This window comes from Mixophyes fleayi, chromosome 1 (assembly GCF_038048845.1).
Source record: "Mixophyes fleayi isolate aMixFle1 chromosome 1, aMixFle1.hap1, whole genome shotgun sequence".
Classification (NCBI taxonomy): Eukaryota; Metazoa; Chordata; class Amphibia; order Anura; family Limnodynastidae; genus Mixophyes; species Mixophyes fleayi.
The window spans coordinates 187,075,353-187,095,468 of record NC_134402.1 but is presented as its reverse complement, the minus strand read 5'-3'; the positions used below and the strand labels follow the sequence as shown (position 1 = coordinate 187,095,468).

The following is a 20,116-nucleotide window of genomic DNA, read 5'->3' as shown; positions in this document are numbered from 1 at the left end:
CAGAATGATGGCAGAGGAGGGGGAACAGAATGATGGCAGAGGAGGGGGACAGAATGATGGCAGAGGAGGGGGACAGATGGCAGAGGAGGGGGACAGAATGATGGCAGAGGAGGGGGACAGAATGATGGCAGAGGAGGGGGACAGATGGCAGAGGAGGGGGACAGAATGATGGCAGAGGAGGGGGACAGAATGATGGCAGAGGAGGGGGACAGAGGGCAGAGGAGGAGGGCAGAGGAGGGGGACAGAGGGCAGAGGAGGAGGACAGAGGGCAGAGGAGGGGGACAGAGGGCAGAGGAGGGGGACAGCGTGAGAGAGGGCATAGGAGGGGGACAGCGTGAGAGAGGGCAACGTGAGAGAGGGCAGTGTGCCTGGATGCAGAGGGGGCAGTGTGCCTGGATGCAGAGGGGGCAGTGTGCCTGCATGCAGAGGGGCATTTTTGCATACAACTAAATAAGTATTTCTGTCGTGACCTAAATACTTATTACAATTTTTTGACCCAACTACTTCTAAAACAGGACTGCTCAGTAATTATTTTGGAGGGGTGCCTTGAAAAAATTTGGAGACTCTAAGGGTGCCGCGAACTGAAAAAGTTTGGGAACCACTACTATAACCTAAGAGATGAACGTAAGCCGTGTACAATAAGAGTGTGTCAATGCAGATGTGGCCAATTCAAGTCCTGTGTTTCTGGTACGTACGCTTTGCATTACCCATATCATTTGCACCCACTACAGGGCTTGTGTAAATGCCAACTAATAGTGATGACTAACATGACATAGTCTTTGTTTTAAAAAGTACATGTATGTGTGCCACTAACTAGCACAGACCATATTGTTAAGTGCGTATTGTCGCTAACCAATAACGATTGTCGAACCTCGATTTGTGTTTCCAACGCACAAAGATTTATTCACAATAAGTAGTATAATATGTTCAAGTGAAGTGATAATAAATACAGCCGTTACTTATCGCAGGCGCTCTGGATCCAGTGTGCAGTCATTCAATCCTGAAGTCTGGGGACAAGATGTCTGAACACTAGATGTGAAGCTGCTGCTTATATGCACACAGAAATACAGTAATACAATAAAGATGGTATAGCTTGCATCTATTGGTCCAGGTCTCAGGAAGGTCCAAGGGGTTGTCAATCATTGGCTAGTTCATCCTAAGGAATCCCAAGGAGGGGGTCACTTCTCCAGGGGGTATGCTCGGCTCTTCCCGCCAAGATTCCTTAGTCTTAAGTAGTTCATAATTCCCTATCATTCATAACTTGTGTATGCACTCTGCGATTCCTTCGCAGAGTGAACCAAACAGTAGGAAATGTAAAGAGGTTTATTATGATACCACTCATGATATGATTCCTTCAACCTGTTCCGTATATTTCACTAATATGCATGTAACTTTAATATAACACATAAATACTACTATATTTCGACATAACTGACTATGTGTTGCAACTACCATTAATGTGTACTATTTTATAAGTATGCGTGTTTGTGCGAATGAATGATAAAAGACCATTTACTGTTGCTGCCACGTGTAGTGGATGCGTACGCCCTTTCACGCCGTAGCGTGCCCTTGTACGTCGTAGCGTACCGTACGCATCTTTTCAGACAAAGACAACCAAGTTTGCTCGACTTTAATTGAAATGACTTTATCCAGTTTGCTGACTTCGACAATATGTATGCAACTAAGATAGAATATAAAAATTCATTGTATGTACAGTACTCATGAAAAGCATATTTATGTAGGCCTATGTAATGGAAAAAGTTGTAAATAAAATAATGTTTTTATAACCAATATTTCTATAAATGAATATACTTTTATTTTTCTCTGCTGCAACCTTATATTTAGGGGTGTGCACCGGGCACTTTTAGTGTTTAGGGTTTTGGGTTTTGGGTTCTGATTAGCTTGAGGTTTTGGGTTCTGATTTGTTTTGCCAAAACACCTGACGAAAGGTTTTGGTTCTGATTTAGGGTTTTGGGTTCTGATTTATTTTTTAAAAAGCATAAAAAGCGCTAAAATACATTTTTTTATTTTTTTTTTACACTCCTACGCTATTATTAACCTAAATAACATTCAATAACAATCATTTCCACTAATTTCCAGTCTATTCTGAACACCTCACACCTCACAATATTCTTTTTAGTCCAAAACGTTGCACCGCGGTAGCTTTCTGGACTGCGTAGTGGAGTGGCCCCGGTACCCAATTTAGTACCGGGGCCAAAATACCTCCTCCAACTGGTCTCAATTACACTGCACAGATGGCTGCTCCTCCATCCTCTGCAGCATATAGAGTAAAGGTGTGCACCGGGCACTTTTAGTGTTTTGGGTTTTGGGTTTTGGGTTCTGATTAGCTTGAGGTTTTGGGTTCTGATTTGTTTTGCCAAAACACCTGACGAAAGGTTTTGGTTCTGATTTATGGTTTTGGGTTCTGATTTATTTTTAAAAAAGCATAAAAACTGCTAAAATCTAGTTTTTTGTTGGTTTTTCACTCATACGCTATTATTAACCTCAATAACATTCAATAACAATCATTTCCACTAATTTCCAGTGTATTTGGAACACCTCACACTTCCCAATATTGTTTTTAGTCCAAATTGTTGGACCGAGGTAGCTTTCTGGACTGCGTTGTGGAGTGTCCCCGGTACCCAATTTGGTACCGGGGCCACAATAAATAAACTTAAACTGGTCTTAATTCCACTGCACAGCTATCTGGACTGTATAGTGTAGTGGCCCCGGTACACAATTTGGTACCGGGGCCACAATAAAAAACTAAAAACTGGTCTCAATTCCACTGCACAGCTATCTGGACTGCGTAGTGTAGTGGCCCCGGTACCCAATTTGGTACCGGGGCCACAATAAATAAACATAAACTGGTCTCAATTCCACTGCACAGTATCTGGACTGCGTAGTGGAGTGGCCCCAGTACACAATTTGGTACAATTTGGCCACAATAAAAAGACATAAACTGGTCTCAATTCCACTGCACAGCTATCTGTACTGCGTAGTGTAGTGGCCCCGGTACACAATTTGGTACCGGGGCCACAATAAAAAAATAAAAACTGGTCTCAATTCCACTGCACAGCTATCTGGACTGCGTAGTGTAGTGGCCCCAGTACACAATTTGGTACCGGGGCCACAATAAAAAAACCTTAACTGGTCAGATTTTACAGATGGCTGATCCTACATTCTCTGCTGCATATACAGGGTGTAGTTCTAACGCGTCAAAACCTCTTGTTTTTGACGATGACAGGTCATTTTAATTAATTTTGGATTTGGCCCCAACATTGAATGTAGTTTAATATCTGATACGCATCTATCTGGACTGCGTAGTGGAGTGGCCCCGGTACCCAATTTGGTATTGGGGCCACAATATAAAACCCTCAACTGGTCTGAATACCATTGCACAGATGGCGGACACGGGATGAACGTCTAACACCAACATAGCAGTTAAGGCCACAGTTATTTTTTTTGGAGCTACAAAAAAAAAAATACGTAGCAATAGAAATGGCAGTTCCTCTTTTTTGGAAATACAGAAAGAAAGAAAGAAAGTAGTAATAGAAATGGCAGTTCCTCTTTTTGGGAACTACATATGCAATTAAAGTATTAAATAGAAGTGGCAGTTCCTCTTTTTGGGAACTACATATACAATTAAAGTATTAAATAGAAGTGGCAGTTCCTCTTTTTGGGAACTACATATACAATTAAAGTATTAAATAGAAGTGGCAGTTCCTCTTTTTGGGAACTACATATACAATTAAAGTATTCAATAGAAGTGGCAGTTCCTCTTTTTGGGAACTACATATACAATTAAAGTATTCAATAGAAGTGGCAGTTCCTCTTTTTGGGAACTACATATACAATTAAAGTATTAAATAGAAGTGGCAGTTCCTCTTTTTGGGAACTACATATACAATTAAAGTATTCAATAGAAGTGGCAGTTCCTCTTTTTGGGAACTACATATACAATTAAAGTATTCAATAGAAGTGGCAGTTCCTCTTTTTGGGAACTACATATAGAATGAAAATATTAAAAACTGTGGCTGAAGTGATTGGTTTGTTTGGGCCCCCACACAAACAAAGCTATTCATCTCTCCCTGTACAAACTAAACTGGCTCTACTGAGGCAAGATGTCATCCTCATCCTCTGATTCCTAGCCCCCTTCAGTGGGTACTTCCTCATCCTCACACATTATAAATTCGTCCCCGCTGGACTCCACAACCACAGGTCCCTCTGTATTATCTTGAGGGCACTGCTGTGCTTGATTGAGGACTTGATAATTCATTTTTATGAACATTATTTTTTCAACGTTCTGAGGAAGCAACCTCCTTCGCCGCCCTGCTTATTTGAGCTTTACATAAAAGCTACATATGGCCATACATTGGTTGGCCGGATTTGGATAAAAATAACTCCAGACCGAAGAGGTGCATTTTTTGGTCTTCTGACCAGGCATGACAATGGGCTTTTTAATCCCATGGACATCAGCTGTCTCCCCCCCTGGTGCCTCATTTACAATAACCACATCAGCATCCTCATCATCAAGTTCCTCCACAGCGCCAGCTACATCAATAGCCTCCTCCCGAGCCACCTCTTCCCGTACAGTGATGGGAATGTCAGGCTTGACAACCACCAACACCCTTGGACTCGCCTTGGGGATTTGTGATAATTTCTCTTTAGAAGGCAGAGTTGTTTGCTGTTTTGTTGCCGACAGCATAACTCTCTTCATTTTTGTCAACGTTCTGAGGAAGCAACCTCCTTCGCCGCTCACTGACCAGGTTACCCGCGGCACTAAAAACTCTTTCGGAGTAAACACTGGAGGGGGGACAACTCAAGTAAAATAGAGCCAGTTTGTACAGGGGCTTCCAAACTGCCTTTTTTTCCTGCCAGTAACAGTATGGACTGTCTGACATGTCTATTTTGATGGTGTCAGCAAAGTAATCCTCCACCATTTTTTCAATTGTGACAGCATCAAATGCAGCTAGAGTAGACATGTCTGCAATGGTTGGCAGGTCCTTCAGTCCAGACCAGATGTTCTCAGCATCCCCGCCAGCGGGTCTTTGAGGAAAACTGAGCTTTTTCCTCGCAGCCACAGGTGTGGAAGAAACTGATGGAGGAGCTGGTGGCATGTCACGGTCCTCTTCAGAGGACAATTTCCTGACCAGCAGGTCTTTGCACCTCTGTAGACTTGTGTCCGCCTGAAACAGAGACACAACATACGCTTTAAACCGAGGATCCAGCACGGTGGCCAGAATGTATTCCTCTGACTTTAAAAGAGTGACCACCCTCGGATCCTGGCAAAGCGTACGAAGGGCTTCATCAACAAGAGCTACATGCTTTGTTGAATCGCAATGGTTTACCAGCTCCTCCCTCACTTTCTCCAGCTGCTTCTGCAACAGCCTGATCAGGGGAATCACCTGACTTAAGCTGGCAGTGTCGGAACTGACTTCTCGTGTGGCAAGTCCAAACGGCTGCAGAACCTTGTACAACACGGAAATCAGTCTCCACTGCGCTTGACTCAGGCGCATGCCCACTCCTTTTCCTATGTCGTAGGTGGCTGTATAGGCTTGAATGGCCTTTTGCTGCTCCTCCATCCTCTGCAGCATATAGAGGGTGGAGTTCCAGCGCATCACAACCTCTTGTTTGAGGTGATGGCAGGGCAGGTTCAGACTTTTTTGATGTATCTCGAATCTGCGGTAGGCATAGGCAGAATGCCTAAAGTGTCCAGCAATTTTGCAGGCCACCACAAGCATCTCCTGCACACCCCTGTCGCTCTTCAGGTAATGCTGCACCACCAAATTAACGGTGTGGGCAAAACATGGGACGTGCTGGAAATTGCCCATATGTAATGCCTGCACAATGTTACTGGCGTTGTCTGACACCACAAATCCCCAGGAGAGTCTAAGTGGGGTAAGCCACTGCGAGATGATTTCCCTCATTTTCTCTAAGAGGTTGTCAGCGTTGTGCCTCTTATTAAAACATGTGATACACAATGTTGCCTGCCTTGGCACGAGCAGCCGTTGTAGAGATGCTGCTACTGATGCAGCTGCTGCTGTTGCTGCGGAAGGCGATACATCTACCCAGTGGGCTGTCACAGTCATATAGTCCTTCGTTTGCCCTGAACCACTTGTCCACATGTCCGTGGTTAAGTGGACAGTGGGTACGACCGCATTTTTAAGAGCACTAAGGACACTTGTTCGTACTTCTCTGTACATCTTTGGTATCGCCTGCCTAGTGAAGTGGAATCTCGACGGGATTTGGTACCGGGGACACAATACCTCCATCAACCGTCTAAATCCCACTCCACTGATGGTGGACACCGGATGCACGTCTAACACCAACATTGCTGTTATTGACGCAGTTATCCGCTTTGCCATAGGATGACTAGTGTCCTACTTGGTGCTCATGGCAAACGATTGTTGGACGCTCAACTGTTTGGTGAAAGACGTAGCGTTCTTGCGACTTCCCCTCTGGGAAGATGACCGACTACCAGCAGCAACAGCAGCAGCGGCAGTAGTAGGCGTACCGCTGCAGGATTCCTCAGATGAATCCCGTATTGAAGAGGACTCAGTCTGGCTGGTGACATGGCCTGCAGGACTAAATCTGATGGAGATCGTGGAGGAAGTTGACGAGGAGGGTGTTGGTGGTGTGTATCCAACAGGACCAAGGGATTTAGGTGTCCCTGGACTGATGATGGTCCTAGCCCCAGTTCCTGAACTAACCACTGAACTATGAAGGTTATTCAGGTGACGTATAAGGGAGGATGTCCCTAGGTGGCCAAGATCCTTACCCCTGCTTATTTGAGCTTTACATAAGCTACATATGGCCAGACATTTGTTATCCGGATTGGGGTAAAAAAAACTCCAGACAGAAGAGGTGCATTTCTTGGTCTTCTGACCAGGCATGACGATGGGCTTTTTCATCCCATGGACATCCACTTTTTTCCCCCCTGGTGCCTCATTTAAAATAACCACATCAGCATCCTCCTCATCAAGTTCCTCCACAATGCCAGCTACATCAATAGCCTCCTTGACACCTTGATTATCCAAATCTGGAGCGACACTGTGGGTCATCCTTCCAGCATATGCAGAGGGTGTGCTGCAAATGGTGGATTGAGTCACCTCTTCCCATACAGTGATGGGAAGGTCAGGCTTCGCAACCACCAACACCCTTGGACTCGCCTTGGGGATTTGTGATGTCATCTGTTTAGAAGGCAGAGTTGTTTGCTGTGTTGTTGCTGACAGCATAACTCTTTTAAATTTTTTGGAGGGGGGGGAGGATGAGGGCTTAGATCCTTGGGTGAAGCTGAACCACTAGTGCTGAACACGGGCCAGGGCCTAAGCCGTTCCTTGCCACTCCGTGTCGTAAAGGGCATATTGGCAAGTTTACGTTTCTCCTCAGATGTTTTCAATTTTCTTTTTTTTACTAATTGTAGTGAACTTTTGCTTTTTGGATTTTACATGCCCTCTACTAGGAGATTGGGCATCGGCCTTGGCAGACGACGTTGATGGCATTTCATCGTCTATGTCATGACTAGTGGCAGCAGCTTCAGCATTAGGAGGAAGTGGGTCTTGGTCTTTCCCTACTTTATCCCCCAAATTTTGGTACTCCATTATATGCAGCACACGTTGTATTACAGTACTATTTTTTAAATACTGCAAGAATAGTGAACAAATTTTAATAGATTGCAGTATTAATGTTAATGGACTGCAATAATTTTTTTAGACCTTTTAGAATATTTTTTTATATTTTTTTAAAAGGATTTTTGTCGAATTATAATTTTTTTGGAAGATTTTTTAATACTTTTAAAATAAAGATGCACTTAGCAAAACAAAGCACAGGACAAAAGCACCGCTGGACTCAGCAAGGACAGAGCACTGGACTGATGCACCACTGGACTCAGCAAGGACAGAGCACTGGACTGATGCACCACTGGACTCAGCAAGGACACAGCACTGGACTGATGCACCACTGGACTCAGCAAGGACTTTTTTGATTTTTTTTTTTTATATTAATATAAAAGGATTTTTGAAGAATTTTTCTTTTTTTTTCTTTTTATGGAAGAATTTTTAATACTTTTGAAAGAAATATGCACTTTGCAGAACAAAGCACAGGACAAAACACACCGCTGGACTCAGCAAGGACAGAGCACTGGACTGATGCACCACTGGACTCAGCAAGGACAGAGCACTGGACTGATGCACCACTGGACTCAGCAAGGACTTTTTTGATTTTTTTTTTTATATTAATATAAAAGGATTTTTGTAGAATTTTTCTTTTTTTTTCTTTTTATGGAAGAATTTTTAATACTTTTGAAAGAAATATGCACTTTGCAGAACAAAGCACAGGACAAAACACACCGCTGGACTCAGCAAGGACAGAGCACTGGACTGATGCACCACTGGACTCAGCAGGACAGAGCACTGCACAGCACAGCACAGCACAGCACAGCACGAGAAATAGCAGGACAGAGGACCACCTAACACACCCTCCCTCTTCCCTGATCAATGCCCGAGTGAAGATGGCGGCGGCAAGCGGGGAATTTAAAGGTTCCGAGTATCGCGAGATCCGACAGCGGGATTATGACTCAGAGCCTCTTTTTAAGTTTCGGAATACCCGGACCAGGCTCGGATCTGACTCGGATCCGCAATGTTCGGGGGGCTCGGATTCCAGGAATCCGAGTGCGCTCATCCTTAATATAGAGGGTGGAGTTCTAGCGTGTCAATACCTCTTGTTTTCGATCATGACAGTGCACTTTAATTATTTTTGGATTTGCCCCCAACACTGAATGTAGTTTAATATCTGATACGCATCTATCTGGACTGCGTAGTGGAGTGGCCCCGGTACCCAATTTGGTACCAGGGCCACAGTATATCACCCTCAACAGGTCTGAATTCCACTGCACAGATGGCGGACACCGGATGGACGTCTAAAACCAACATAGATGTTAAGACCGCAGTTCCTCGTTTTTGGGACTGCACAAACAATTAACGTAGTAATAAAAATGGCAGTTACTCTTTTTTGGAACTACAGAAAGAAAGAACGTAGTAATAAAAATGGCAGTTCCTCTATTTTGTAACTACAAAAACAAAGGACGTAGTAATATAAATGGAAGTTACTATTTTTTGGAACTACTGAAATAAAGAAAGTATTAATAGAATCGGCAGTTACTCCTTTTTGGAACTAGAGAAAGAAAGAACGTAGTAATAAAAATGGCAGTTACTCTTTTTTGGAACTACAGAAAGAAAGAACGTAGTAATAAAAATGGCAGTTCCTCTTTTTTGTAACTACAAAAACAAAGAACGTAGTAATATAAATGGAAGTTACTATTTTTTGGAACTACTGAAAGAAAGAAAGTATTAATAGAATCGGCAGTTACTCCTTTTTGGAACTACAAAAACAAAGAACGTAGTAATAGAAATGGCAGTTCCTCTTTTTTGGAACTTAACAAGAATTATATAATTTTGTTTATTTAGAAATGACGAGTCTCTCTATTAAAGTGTAATGCCCCTTAAAACTCCTTTAAATAAAATAGTACTTATTCTAGGAGACCCTGTTTATATATTTAACTTGGTTCTGCAAAAATATGCATGATGATCACTGGACAGAGATCTGTAATAGAGCAGCGATTAAAGTGGCCTTATTAAAGGTTATGTAAGATCTTAAAGCACTCACAATTATATAGAGACTGTATTCTCATTAAAGACGCTGCCTAACGTGTCTAAAAGTTGGCACTTATATAGCGCTTGCTTCACTGGGTGATGTGAGCAAGCGGAGTGTGTTAATATGGAGAGACCCTATCTAAACATTAATATGATAGAACAAATTGCAGTGCTGTATACGCTGTGTGTAGGTAAGGTAGGGATCTCAAATACCATGACACTCTGTTTAGCCTAATCCCTGACAATGTATTATCACGGAAAGCCTATTTGCTTATCAAGGGCAATGCCTAGCTTCTGCTAAATCAGACAGAGTATGCAGCGCACGTCTAACACCAACATAGCTGTGCCGGTGACATGGCCTGCAGGAATATCTCTGATGGAGAAAGAACTAGGCCCCAAAGAGCACATAATGCCAAAAAAAGAGTTGCAAGATGGAATTGTCCTTGGGCCCTCCCACCCACCCTGATGTTGCTGAAATAGGACATGCACACTTTAACAAACCAATCATTTCAGCGACAGGGCCTACCAAACTACTGTGGCTGAAATGATTGGTTTGTTTGGGCCCCCACACAAAAAAAGCTATTCATCTCTCCCTGTACAAACTAAACTGGCTCTACTGAGGCAAGATGTCGTCCTCATCCTCATCCTCTGATTCCTGGCCCCCTTCAGTGTGTACTTCCTCATCCTCACACATTATCAATTCGTCCCCGCTGGACTCCACAACCACAGGTCCCTCTGTAGTATCTGGAGGGCAGTGCTGTACTTCATTGAGGAATTGATTATTCATCTTTATGAACTTAATTATTTCAACGTTCTGAGGAAGCAACCTCCTTCGCCGCTCACTGACCAGGTTCCCCGCTGCACTAAAAACTCTTTCCAAGTACACACTGGAGGGGGGACAACTCAGGTAAAATAGAGCAAGTTTGTACAGGGGCTTCCAAACTGCCTTTTTTTTCCTGCCAGTAACAATATGGACTGTCTGACATGTCTATTTGGATGGTGTCAGAAAAATAATCCTCCACCATTTTTTCTATTATGTCAGCATCCAATGCAGCGACAGTAGACATGTCTGCAATGGTTGGCAGGTCCTTCAGTCCGGACCAGATGTTGTCTGCATCCCCGCTAGTGGGTCTTTTAGGAAAACTGAGCTTTTTCATCGCAGCCTTAGGTGTGGAAGAAAATGAAGGTGGAGCTGTTGGCATGTCACGGTCCTCTTCAGAGGACAATTTCCTGACCAGCAGGTCTTTGCACCTCTGTAGACTTGTGTCCGCCGGAAACAGAGACACAACATACGCTTTAAACCGAGGATCGAGCACGGTGGCCAGAATGTATTCCTCTGACTTTAAAAGAGTGACCACACTCGGATCCTGGCAAAGCGTACGAAGGGCTTCATCCACAAGAGCTACATGCTTGGTGGAATCGCAATGGTTTACCAGCTCCTCCCTCACTTTCTCTTGTAATATAGATTTCAGTACCTATTCTCTGGAACTGCTTAAAGAATGAACGTAGTAAATGTAATATAGATTGCAGTACCTATTCTCTTGCACTGCTTAAAAATTGAACGTATTAAATGTAATATAGATTGCAGTACCTATTCTCTTGCACTGCTTAAAAATTGAACGTATTAAATGTAATATAGATTGCAGTACCTATTCTCTGGAACTGCTTAAAGAATGAACGTAGTAAATGTAATATAGATTGCAGTTCCTATTTTTTGGACTGCTGAAACAGTGAACGTAGTAATATAGATTGCAGTTCCTATATTTTGGACTGCTTAAACAGTGAACGTAGAAATATAGATTGCAGTTCCTATTTTTTGGACTGCTGAAACAGTGAACGTAGTAATATAGATTGCAGTTCCTATTTTTTGGACTGCAGAAACAGTGAATGTAGGTATTGCAGTACTAATATTTCAGGACTGCAATAATATATTGCTCCAGAATTTTTTTATACTTTTTAAATTATTTTTTCCTTTTTTTTGTATCATTTTTTTTTTTTTTTGGGAGTTTTTAATAATTAGACAATTACTATGGACTTAGCACAAAAATGCACAGGACTAAAGCACCACTGGACTCAGCAGGACAGACACTGGCCAAAGCACCACTGGACTCAGCAGGACAGAGCACAGGACAAAAGGACCACTGGACTCAGCAAGGACAGAGCACTGGACACAAGCATAAAGCACCACTGGACTCAGCAAGGACAGAGCACTGGACACAAGCATAAAGCACAACTGGACTGATCACGCAGGAGTACCACTACCCTACAACCTCCCTCTACCCTGATCACAGCCCAAATGAAAATGGCAGCCGCTAGCAGGGAATTTATGCAATCCGAGTGTCGCGAGATCCGACGCGAGACTTGGACGCCAGAGCCTCAGTTTCATTTTTTTGGCGCTGGAAATACCCGAACAGTGCTCGGATCCCGTCGGATCCGCACTGTTCGGGTGGGTTCGGATTAGCGGAATCCGAGCCTGCTCATCCTTACTTATATTATACATACGCATGTGCATTTACGTATGGCAAGTACTGATTAGCCAGAGCACACTTACACTTTAAATTGAATCATATCTTGAGATACGAGTGGATTTCAATACGGTCGGAACATCGCTTAAGTTGCGTGCTCTTTTTTACAATGCAACGGAAAATTTTCCCTTAGTAAATTACCTTCTGTGTTGACATTGAGTGTATCAGCTTTTCCAAATGAAAAGCTATCTATGCCCTTTTAGGCCAGGCGATCAGAGTTTTTCTTGTCTGCAACTGTGAACCATAACATTCCTTTAAGTTCCTTTGGTGGAGATGAGTGTCTGCTACATTATATTGCACTGTTTCCGCATCTTTTAAGTATGTTTGCCATGCATTAACTGCCTAACAGAGGAGATTTGATTTCATAGAAATCTCCTCCATTTAGGGAAATACTATGCAGCATCGCTGTCCCCATAGATTACCATGGGGACTGCGATGTTCTGCAATCCATAAAGCTTTGATAAGCTTCACACTGCGCAGACAGGTAATTCCATCTCAGGATGGCACTACCTGTCATTTCCTATGGGATTCTGCGGAATCCTCTTCAGCTTTGCAGTTAGTGCTGTGAGCATGCGCACAGCACTTCCTCCTATCATCGGCAGCGCCAGGTTGCCGGTAGATAGGAAAATTAGATTGCAGGAAAGGGGTCACTTTGCCGGGGCTTCCAGAGTAGCCCCGACTAATGCATTTATGCGGTGCATAAATATGCATCACTGCGATGTGCAGCAGTACATGTTTTATTGCATATTAAAACAATACATGTTTTATTGATGCATAGACCCCAGTGAATGAAAGTGCACAGCACTACCATCTGTATGCCAAGCAGCTCTAAAGCCACCCTTTTTCAACATGTAAACACAACCACCACCCTATTACCAGCCACTGACAACATTTTTCATGTTAACAGCGCACATATAGGTAAGTCGGTATCAATTGTACACATGGCAACTAACAAAACTTCCCTTTATTATTCACAAATGACCCAAAGACAGTCAATAAAATAAATAAAATAACAGCTGAAAAAATGGCTGTATGAAGAACTGGTGCATGTATTTATATTTAACCAGACACAAAATAAGTTGCATAATAAAAACATACATACCTTCCTTTTTACATCAAAAGCTAAAGTGAGGAGCATTGATGAGTAAACTCCCAGCTGCAGCATGTAATACCAGAACAAAGGGTACTCCAATGGCTGTATAAAAGGGGAAAAAGAGTATATATTTACCAGTGTCAGGTATATGACAAAAACGCACAAATATTAACCCTTTAATTAGCTATGGCCCCCTACTCTACATGTTTGCACCTCCTTTATGATATCCCAGCTCTAACAAATTTCTAATCCCATCCTTAAAATGACCCTATCTTTCAATGCTGGCAAATAGTATAGTAAAATTCTTCTTATTCTGTATATTGGATGTAAATCACAGTCTATTCTTAGTCTCTGGGCTATATATCTTAATATGTATTTAAGAAGAGTATTTAAAATAGAAATGAATTTCATGTATACCAAGTATACAGTACATGTTGAGTAGAGCTGTTTATAATAAAGTCTAATTTATATAAATCAAAACAATTAGACTGGAACTCCATTAAAAAACACTGGCACATTATCGGAACTGATACCGTACTTGGTAACAAGCTCACTCTACCACCAGTATTTTCTTATAAGACAAGCTTTAATCTCAAAAATACTTTGGTCAAACATGACTTGGGGCTAGATTTACTAAGCTGCGGGTTTAAAAAAGTGGAGATGTTGCCTACAGCAACCAATCAGATTCTAGCTGTCATTTTGTAGAAGGTACTAAATAAATGAAAGCTAGAATCTGATTGGTTGCTATAGGCAACATCCCCACTTTTTCAAACCCGCAGCTTAGTAAATCTAGCCCTTACTGTCTTTGAGTCGTAGCTATGCCCAAAGTCTGTGGTATTTTGCTGCAGAGGCTGTATAACTGTTCTGATCTTTGGGTATGTTTTCAGAACTGCGACTACGCTTTATTGTTCATATCATCATTTAAAGTGTTAAAATAATGGGTAGACTAGTTGGTCTTATCTGCCATCAAATTCTATGTTTGTTTTTTTAGGTATGTTTCAACACAATTTTGCATTTTATTTACTTCTGCATGCTGGCTTCTTGGATTCAGGGATTGTCTTCTATCAACTTTTGGCCGTGCATATTATCCTAATGAGCAGGTGTTGCAATGATATATGTAGCCATAAATTAAGAATGAGCCCATTAAGAAAAATATTCAGTTAGCTGCTAAGTCCCATAGGAGCCTTGCACAATGTGTTTCTGTGCACATAACTGACTATTACATTGCTATTTTGTTTTGCCACCTCTATGAAGTGGTTTAGGAAGCTGTATCTTAAATGAAGGACAACTTTGTGTTTACCTACTGCGTATTAACCTAGCATGGAAGGTGAGAGGTGCTATGAGCATATTATCTTATGGTGGCCTGAAACCTTAATCAGGCCCTGAATCTCCCCCTTTGATTTAATCCAGGGGGTATATTTACTAAACTGCAGGTTTGAAAAAGTGGAGATGTTGCCTATAGCAACCAATCAGATTCTAGCTGTCATTTTGTAGAATGTACTAAGTAAATGATAACTAGAATCTGATTGGTTGCTATAGGCAACATCTCCACTTTTTCAAACCCACAGTCCAGTAAATATACCCCTAAGTGCCGATTTGAGTGTGTTGGCATGTTATACATTATGGCAACATAAAACGTGTTACAAGAATATTGTCACTGCTACATTTGGTAATAATAGATAAGAACACTGTGACTTTCTTTCTTCAGTACCAAGTTATCTGAGTGACCCCAAACCAACGCTCTGACTCTGTTCAAGTCTAATCCCTTCACAGGCAAAGATAAACAACTGACAGTGTTTTGCTCTGACACGAGCAGATCTTGTGACTCTCACCTGATATGGATAATCAATCCAGAATTCCCTCTGGTTCCAAAACCATGGCTTCTAAAACAATATAAAAATTAAAAAGTGTATCACTACTACTGATTTACAGGTAAAGTGAACAGAAATCCAACAGAAGCTAACCACTAATTTAAAGTCAAGAGACAGAGGGCAAGATTTACTAAACAGCGGGTTTCAAAAAGTGGAGATGTTGTCTATAGCAACCAATCAGATTCTAGCTGTCATCTTGTAGAATGTACTAAATAAATGATAACTAGAATCTGATTGGTTGCTATAGGCAACACCTCCACTTTTTCAAACACGCAGTTTAGTAAATCTAGCCCAGAGTCTGCAAACCCAATTTGCAGTTAGGTCAAACACATCAAATGGATACCAAAGCTGCATAGGAATATTTTTAATTAAGTGAAATTTAAACATTACAAAAGTATGTTATTGTGTACAGAAAACATGTCGTCAAGTGACTTGTGATAAACTGTGAGAATTCTATATAAAAATGCTCTAGATCGTAAGCTCTCGCTACCTTTTTCGTCATCTTCTATGTCTTTGTCCTGTTGTTATGTATGGCTTTTATATATGATTTGTTATACTGTCTGTCTGAAGCTGTGGAGTTTTTTGGTGCCTTAAAGTAAACAATTATAATGATGAAGTGTTTCAATGATAACACTACAATAAAAAAGTGGACATTTGGCACATGCTATGTGTCATTATGATTTTATAATCTCTGATAAGTTTCTGCTCTTCACAATCGAACAGGCTTATGGCTTTTGTGAAACTGAGCTTTATGGTTTTGGTTAAATCTCCATTACCAGCTATTTTAGTTTGGCACATAAAAACCGAATTGGTGGCCAATTTGGAATGCAAGGAAAGTACAGTTCATAACAGCCCCTTGTTCCCTTTATTAAGTTATCCGTTTAACTGCTCCCCATAAGCAAGTGATGTTGGCCTAGCTAAGCTGCTCTAACAATTAGGGGTATATTTATGCAATATGGAAGATTTCTTATAGCTGCCTATCGCAGAGGTAAAAAGTCTTCTATCTGTCACGAGCCGCGGCGGTACTCACAGCCTCTGCGGCTCGCTTCCTGTCTGCTCCAGCGTCCCGGCCGTCACCATGACGACCGGGACGTCACTTCCCTCCAACTCCCGACCGTTGCCAAGGCAACGGCCGGTCGCCTCCTCAGCGCTGCGTCTCGGCGGCCGGGTGCACATGTGCACTAGAGGCAAGTAATCAGATTCAGCCTGTGTCTGAATTAGCAGGTATTAGCCTGCAAGTGGGGATTTCAGGGCTAAGCCCTGATTGGTCTTTCTAAGTATCTGGCAATTAGCCTGCAAGTGTGGGACAGGTTCTGATTGGCTCTTGGCTGTATTTAAGGCAATGAGGTCTGCTGCCTCATTGCCGGTTATAGTCTCTGTATCCAGTCTGCTGTACCTGCTCTCTGCCCTGTTCCTGTCTATTGGACTTGCTGTTGTTTACCCGTGTATGACCCTTGGCTTGGATTTGGACTTGTTCAATTGCTTGTGAATCTCGTGACCCTGACCTCTGGCTTGAATACCGACCTCCCTGTCTGCTCGTGACCCTTGACCTCAGCTTGTATACTGGTACTGTTGTCTGCTGCCGTCCCCTGACCTCTGCTTGGATTCCACTCCACTTGCTTGGGTTCTCCCCAGCCGGTACACACTTCACGACCCTCTGTCAGTCTGCAGCCCAGTCTGTCCCCACCATGAGGGGCTTCAGTGAACATCTGACTGGCAGAGTAGATTCCGGGTTGTGTTGTGCCGGCTGGAGGGGTTCCCAACATTATAACCGGCCTAACACGTTCCGGAGACGAAGTTGGTATGGAGGAAAACAAAACCAAATCGTCTCCTCTTCAAGCCCTGGCGGGTCATGTTGAGACCCTCTACCAGATGATCCGGGAACTGTCCCAGCGTTTGTCCTCCTCTGGCGAGGTTCCTCGGATTACACTGCCCATTTCTGGTTCGGTTGATGAACTCAAGTTAAATTTGCCGGACCGGTTCTCCGGAAACAGAGTCCTGTTCCGGAATTTTAAAGAAAGCTGCAAGCTCTATTTTCGGCTGAAACCTCGGTCTTCTGGTTCAGAACAGCAGAGAGTTGGAATTGTCATCTCCCTCTTGCAGGATGACCCCCAGTCCTGGGCTTTCACCCTACGACAGTCGAGTCCTTTTATGCAATCATTGGACTCTTTCTTTAGCGCATTGGGCCTCCTCTACGATGACCCAGATCGAGTTGCCTCCGCCGAGGCTCACATACGGGCCTTAAAGCAAGGTCAGCGATCAGCAGAAGAATACTGCGCTGAATTCCGCAGATGGTCGCCTGACAGTGAGTGGAACGATCCAGCGTTACGCAGCCAGTTTTGCCTAGGACTGTCAGAGGAGATTAAGGATTCACTTGTGCAGTATCCTTCCCCCGTCTCATTGGAGAGCCTTATGCAGCTTGCTATTAAAATTCACAGGAGAATCAAGGAGAGGAGGACTGAGAAAGAGTCATCTTCTTTTTCATCTGCAGTTATTCCAGCCTCCACATCTGTTGAGAAGCCTACGCAGTCGGGGCCGTTTCACCTCCCTCCTGAGGAAAGGGACAAGAGACGGTTACAAGGTCTATGTCTCTATTGTGGCAATAAAGGCCACTTCTCCTGCTCCTGTCCATACAAACCTGAAAAAGGAGCATGTCTGGAAAAGGTTCATTTAGGCTTCCAAATTGTTTCCCAAACGAATGCTGTCCTTATTCCCGCACAAGTCGCTTTCGGTGCCAGTTCCGTGGCCCTGTCGGCCTTCATTGATAGTGGAGCTGCAGGCAACTTCCTCGACATCGGGTTTGCCCATTCTGCTGGGATTCCTATGGTGAAGCTTCCTTCTGCAATTACAGTTTGTGGCCTAGATGGGAGTCCATTGCCTGGAGGAAAAATTGTTTTTGAGACCCCATCACTACAACTAAACATAGGAGCTCTCCATTCCGAGGCAATAACCCTCTTCCTTATCGACTGTCCGTCAGTCCCGCTGATCCTGGGCCATCCGTGGCTTTCCCGTCATAATCCTGTCGTGGATTGGGCAAAAGCCATTCTCGACTGGGTACAATCCAACAACCTCAAGGCCGTGCAGAAGTTCTTGGGCTTCGCAAATTATTATAGAAGGTTCATCCGCAGTTTTTCTGATATAGTGGCTCCTATTGTCGCCCTTACCCGGAAAGGGATGGATCCCACTAATTGGCCTCCTCAGGCGGTAGCTGCATTTGAAGCCCTAAAAAGAGCGTTTGTATCTGCTCAAGTCCTTAGACATCCCGATCCAGATGTTCCTTTTGTGTTAGAAGTGGATGCCTCCAATGCCGGGGCTGGCGCTATCCTTTCTCAGAAGGATCCTCACACTCACCGTTTGCATCCATGTGCATACTTCTCTCGTAAGTTCTCTACTGCTGAAGCAAATTACGACGTGGGCAACCGAGAGCTATTAGCTATTAAGTGGGCCTTTGAGGAGTGGCGTCACTGGCTGGAAGGAGCGGTAAATGTTGTCTCTGTGATTACGGACCACAAGAATCTACAGTACATCCAGTCGGCAAAACGGTTGAATCCCAGACAGGCCCGCTGGGCATTCTTCTTTACCCGCTTCAATTTCGTAATTACGTACAGACCTGGTTCTAAAAATGTCCGGGCAGATGCTCTGTCTAGGAGCTTTATGTCGCATCACGTTCCTGTTTCTGATCCTCTACCTATCATTCCTCCCTCTGTAATCCATGCCGGACTAACTCAAGATTTAAGTATGACGCTCCATAGATTCCAGAAGATAGCTCCTGCTAATACTCCAGGAAATCGTGTTTGTTCCAGTCCACTTGAGAAAAGCGGTCCTTTCCGAGGCACATGACAACAAGACAGCTCGGCATCCTGGAATCCATAAAACATTGGAAATTCTTTCTCGTGCCGTGTGGTGGCCCTCGTTATCTGCGGATGTCAGAGACTTTGTCCTCTCCTGTGAGACTTGTGCAAGGAGTAAGGTCCCCAGGAACTCTCCTTCAGGCCAGCTTGTTCTGTTGAACATTCCCTCAAAACCTTGGACACACTTATCAATGGACTTCATCGTTGATCTCCCACCCTCTGCAGGACATAATACCATATGGGTGGTTGTAGATCGTTTTAGTAAAATGTCCCATTTCATACAGCTAACAAGACTTCCCAGCACTAGAAATCTGGCTGTTCTCTTTGTCCAACATATTTTTCGACTCCATGGTCTTCTTGTTGATATTGTCTCAGATCGTGGTTCTCAGTTTGTTGCGCAGTTCTGGAAGTCGTTCTGTACCCTTCTTGGAATCAAAATCAGTCTCTCATCTGCGTACCACCCTCAATCTAATGGCCAAACTGATAGGGTTAACCAGTCCCTGGAGCAGTTTCTACGATTATACACCACTGAATTCCACGACAAATGGTCCTCTCTGTTACCCTGGGCAGAGTTTGCATACAACAATTCCTGTTTCTCATCCACTCATACTTCTCCGTTCTACTGTAATTTTGGTTTCCACCCCAGGTCCAATTCTTTATATTCGCTCAGGTCCGCTGGTATTCCAGAGATACGTTCTACAGCTACAGATCTCAGAAGTATCTGGAAGAAAGTTCAGTGCTCTTTAAAACGAGTCTCATTTTTCTCTAAAAAAAATTCGGATCGCCACCGTACCACCTGCTCATTCAAAGTGGGCCAGAAAGTGTGGCTTTCAAAACGGAATATTAGGCTTAGACAGCCTTGTAAGAAGCTGGGGCCTAAATTCATTGGTCCGTTCATGATCATCAAGCAGATTAATCCGGTAGCTTTCAGATTAAAGATTCCTGGTTCACTGAGGATTCCCAACACTTTTCACTGTTCTCTATTTAAGCCGGTGCTATACCCGAACCAATCCCAGCCTCCAAATTTGCCTGTGACAAATATGAATGAACCACCAAAATACATTATCCAGAGGATTCTCAACTCTAAAAAAGTGCAAGGTCAGGTGCACTTCCTAGTGCAGTG

General features: G+C 43.3%; 1 protein-coding gene across 5 annotated transcripts in view; it reads right to left on the bottom strand.

The window, feature by feature from the left end:
- The window catches only part of CERS4 (ceramide synthase 4), a 103,098-nt gene that overhangs the window by 33,170 nt on the left and 49,812 nt on the right, over window positions 1-20,116 (bottom strand). For all 5 annotated transcript variants that reach the window (XM_075204636.1, XM_075204635.1, XM_075204633.1 and 2 more), the window contains exons 6-7: window positions 15,104-15,154; window positions 13,281-13,373 (exon numbers count right to left, since the gene is read on the bottom strand). In XM_075204636.1, the coding sequence (XP_075060737.1) occupies window positions 13,281-13,373; window positions 15,104-15,154 (144 nt within the window). The remainder of the gene's footprint in view (window positions 1-13,280; window positions 13,374-15,103; window positions 15,155-20,116) is intronic.